The sequence below is a fragment of the Manduca sexta genome, unplaced genomic scaffold (genome assembly GCF_014839805.1).
Source record: "Manduca sexta isolate Smith_Timp_Sample1 unplaced genomic scaffold, JHU_Msex_v1.0 HiC_scaffold_1482, whole genome shotgun sequence".
NCBI lineage: Eukaryota > Metazoa > Arthropoda > Insecta > Lepidoptera > Sphingidae > Manduca > Manduca sexta.
In genome coordinates this window covers 1-4585 of record NW_023592351.1, presented here as the reverse complement: position 1 = coordinate 4585, position 4585 = coordinate 1, and the positions used below count along the sequence as shown (strand labels likewise).

Sequence of the window (4585 nt, the reverse complement as noted above, 5' to 3'; positions counted from 1 at the left end):
GTTGCAAAACCTAAATAATAGAACTCCAAGTTCTAGTTACGTTGTAAAGTGTGATACGTTTTGCTTGTAAAGAATTTTGGTCCATATGGGCAAATCTTAATTTTTAGTCCAGGGGAACAAATAAAGAGTTTTTTTTTGGTAGCCCTAATAAACCAAAACAAGTATATACAATGCATTGCGTGATCGCTGGATTGCCAATAAATCATTGCTTGCTTTTCAATTCAAAGGGGAATTCCCTTTTAGGCCTCTCAAAGATTAATAACATTTTTGTGTAATTAGCATAACTTATTCTTAAAGCTGAAATGTCACACTTACATCTGGTTTCTCCAGAGTGAGATGGACTTTGCTCAGGATGTGTTTCTTCATTTTGGCGATGAACATCATGCAACGACGCACGCTTTGCGTCTTCAAGATCTCACGATGGTGTTCTCTGAATGACAAGATTTACAAATAAATATTTGTAACTTTGTATTCGTTGAAAATTTCTAATGCTAGGTTGCGATGCTAGGTTAAAATCGATTCAAACATCGATATTATGAGTGGGGAAAACCGAGTGATGTCCGACCTGTATACGGAGACGCGGCAGCGGTCCAGCAGTTGCAGCTGCGTGATGTCGTGCAGCGGCCCCAGGTCGAACCCGTCGCCGTGCAGGCACGCCGGCTCGCGCGTGCGCGACTCCGCCCACTCCGCCTCGCTGTACTCCGACGCGCTGCACGACACCACGATCTCGGGCGTCGTGGCGGCCTCGTTCGTCCCTGGCCACAGATAACGCTTATATCAACACCTGTTCACCTTTATAATACAAACTGATTTTAAACTTCACCGCCAGTTACATTTCACTCACATAATCAAAATAAGAAATGTAATTCCGCCTTTACCATGCACTACAGTTTAAACGCATTGCGACTTAACAAGTACTGCTAAATCGATATAATATAATCGGCAAGACGATACTAGCTTTATTTTGGCGAATAACATACTCACTAGTGCTCTCAACCCCGCTATCGACTTCATCCTCGTCCCGCTTGTATTTAGAGATGTCTCTCATCTCGCTCGCTTCACTCCCCTCCTTGTGGTCACTGTCCTTGTCTTCCTCCTTAGTGACGTCGGACTGGGCGCTGAGGTCACTTCCGCTCGAGTCCGTGGGAGTCGTGAACCGCACTTGGCACTCTCGAGGGGGGTCGGATGGTTGCCTGGTGGGGAATAGAATTTGTAAAAATTTTAATTTAATTTAGAGACAAAATGGCTTCACTACATCGGATATAAAATGAAGCCTAGTAAATGTCGATCGACAAGAGACAATCTTTTAAAATAGAAATTCAGTGATGTAAATCGAACCGTTGACACAGTTATGCAAACCTACCTAATTGCTTCTTCACGCCCCGCGTAAAGGACTCTAAGAAATAAGGAATATGTGTGATGGCAAACTATTCCGTGGATTTTAGACAAATATTATTTGTGTTTAAGCTATCCATTTGTTCACACGACTTTTACGTATTTTTATCAATTTCTTCATACGACTCTTACGTATTTTTTATACGGCACATTATTATATGCATCAAATGTAGTTAAATGATCGCCCTAAAGGGTATCTTCTTACTAATCTAGAATGGGTATTGTAAAATGTGATTCATTAGGATTCCGTAGCGTGTGCATGGTCTCGGTACCTGCGCATTTCGGCAGTCCGCGCGTGGCTGCGCTCCGTCTTGAGCCGCAGCGCGCAACATGGCGCGCATCGACGCCATCTTCAGGCGCATGTTGAGCGCCAGGTTGAACCACAGGCACATCGTCTGCAACCATGCAATGAAATTGTAGTTTGAGGATGAGTTTATCATCGCCGAAGACTTGCATAATAAACGTAAAAATCATAACTATACACTGCACTGTACTAAATATTTACACACACACATAGAACATTACGCATTTATCCCAGGTATGCAGAGGCGCAACCAGGGCACCCGCTTCGCCAACTGTTCCGTCTAATCTATACTTCTATACTATTATATAAAGCTGAAGAGTTTGTTTGTTTGTTTGAACGCGCTAATCTCAGGAACTACCGGTACAAACTGAAAAATTCTTTTTGCGTTGGATAGCCCTTTGTTCGTAGAGTGCTATAGGCTATATATCATCACGCTATACCCAATAGGAGCGGAGCAGTAATGGCTAATCTCAGGAACTACCGGTCCAAACTGAAAAATTCTTTTAGCGTTGGATAGCCCTTTCTTCGTGGAGTGCTATAGCCTATATATCATCACGCTATACCCAATAGGAGCGGAGCAGTAATGGCTAATCTCAGGAACTACCGATTCGAACTGAAAGATTCTTTTTGTGTTGAATAGCCCTTTGTTTGTGAAGTGCTTTTAGTTATATATCATCACGCTATGACCAATAGGAGCGGAGCAATAATGAAACATGTTGCAAAAACGGGGACAATTTATTAGTTTTGAGAGCTTCTGTTGCGTGCGCTGCGTAAACGGTTAAAGTTATGCAACAATGATGTATGACGGGATTGTTCCTCTTAAAAAGTTCTAAAAATATATTATAAAACAAAGTCTCCCGCTGCATCTGTCTGCCTGAACGTGTTGAACTCAAAAACTACCCAACGTATTAAGATGAAATTCGGTATGGAGACAGTGTGAGACCCTGGGAAGAACATAGGCTCCCGGGAAACTACTACTTTCATAACGGAAAACTTTAGCCTGAAAAACTTTATAACGCGGGCGGAGCCGCGGGAAACGCTAGTATTATATAAAGCTGAAGAGTTTGTTTGTTTGTTTGTTTGTTTGTTTGAACGCGCTAATCTCAGGAACTACCGGTCCAAACTAAAAAAATCTTTTTGCTTTGGATAGCCCTATGTTCGTGGAGTGCTATAGGCTATATATCATCACGCTATGCCCAATAGGAGCGGAGCAGTAATCGCTAATCTCAGGAACTACCGGTTCGAACTGAAAAATTATTTTGTGTTGGATAGCCCTTTGTTCCTGGAGTGCTATAGGTTATATATCGTCACGCTATGACCAATAGGAGCGGAGCAGTAATGAAACATGATGCAAAAACGGGGACAATTTATTAGTTTTGAGAGCTTCTGTTGCGTGCGCTGCGTAAACGGTTAAAGTTATGCCACAATGATGTATGACGGGATTGTTCCTCTTAAAAAGTTCTACAAAAATATATCATAAAACAAAGTCCCCGCTGCATCGGTCTGCCCGAACGTGTTAAACTCAAAACTACCCAACGTATTAGGATAAAATTTGGTATGGAGACAGTTTGAGACCCTGGGAAGAACACCGGCTTCCGGGAAAATATATAGCGAGACTTTTATAACGGAAAACTTTAGCCTGAAAAACTTTATAACGCGGGCGGAGCCGCGAGCAAAAGCTAGTGATATGATAGAGGGCGAGCCTACTCCCGGAAGGCACAAATTCCAGACTCCGGGCTGATACTGAGCAGAAAAACACAAATATCACTTTGCCCGATCCGAGATTCGAACCCAGGACCTCAGTGCGATGTCGTATCGCACATCCAGTACAATTACGCCACCGAGGCATTCTAAATATTCAATGTAATCAATTAAAAGTGCAGATGAAAAATTATGCGAAACATAGGCATAGTACACATCAAATGGACCAATCACGAGTGTGCTCACGACTCGTGCCTCTACCTGTCCAAGGTATAACTCCTCTAAAAAATATTGTTAATTCCACCCTGCTGCGAAATTAAGTAGATACTATATTCCTACCTTAACCCTATTGTCGAAGGCCTTGGTGGCGATCTGCGGGTGGTCGGCCATCATGGCCTTTGCTGGAGAAAGGGAGTAGAGCGCGACGGCGTTGTTGAAGGCCTCGAGCAGCGAGTACGTCGCGCATCGCGGCGCCGATCGCCTCCGAGCACTGCTGGCAGTCGAACTCCAGGCAGCCCGCGTTTTGGTCTTCAGCTGGGGACAAACTTTACCATGTTTAGATTGAAGGTGTAGTTGTGACGTGTGCTCAGAAATGCATCATGCTATGTCTTTTTCATCTATTGTATGTTTGCATAACATAATGTTAACTATAAAGGTAAATAAGAGGTAAACTGACCTGCACATTTGTCTTCATCAATAAGATCGTCATGGTGTCCCATGAAGTGCAGTTTTGATTCACTTTGACAAGGGTTTGTGTTCACGAATCTGCAAAAAAATAATTATGGATTAGTCTTTGGATATGGCCTGTCAGGGTTCTGTCACGCCATCTCTAATTTACTCATAAAAATACTGTATTATCAAATCAACTATAACAAAAAATACCAACAGCATAATACATATATTAACAAGTTTTGACATCATATCTCATTTCATCCTTTTTGTTTGTGGGCGGCGTTAATCCATCATTGAGTGCCTCACGTTGTCTGATTTCCTTTTTTTATTACTAAAAAAATTTCTGCTCAGTTGAGTATACATTGAACTCGTAAAGTTTGAAATCTCATACATTTTCGAAGACCATGCACCTAAAACCGGATTGAAAAACAACACTCACAGCAAACTTACTGGTATTCCATAATATTGTTGATGAGCGCCGGCACCAGCTTCCTCTCGCTGCACAGGTACATG

The 4585-nt window shown here is 42.4% G+C and overlaps 1 protein-coding gene across 1 annotated transcript; it reads right to left on the bottom strand.

Moving 5' to 3' along the window:
• Positions 1-256: 256 nt before the first annotated feature.
• Positions 257-1728, bottom strand: LOC119191409. The gene is made up of 4 exons (XM_037445313.1): positions 1668-1728; positions 985-1193; positions 566-755; positions 257-430 (listed from the first exon to the last, which is right to left on the bottom strand). Exons 1-4 carry the CDS (start codon positions 1673-1675, stop codon positions 292-294), a joined length of 546 nt encoding a protein of 181 aa, XP_037301210.1. The 5' UTR covers positions 1676-1728; the 3' UTR covers positions 257-291.
• Between the last annotated feature and the right edge of the window lie 2857 nt (positions 1729-4585).

Excerpts from the sequence above, each read along its gene's own strand:
- LOC119191409 (XM_037445313.1), bottom strand. Across the intron at positions 756-984 it reads TAGCGGGGTTGAGAGCACTA|GGACGAACGAGGCCGCCACG; the intron begins GTGAGTATGTTA and ends ATCTGTGGCCAG. Across the intron at positions 431-565 it reads TGCCGCGTCTCCGTATACAG|AGAACACCATCGTGAGATCT; the intron begins GTCGGACATCAC and ends CTTGTCATTCAG.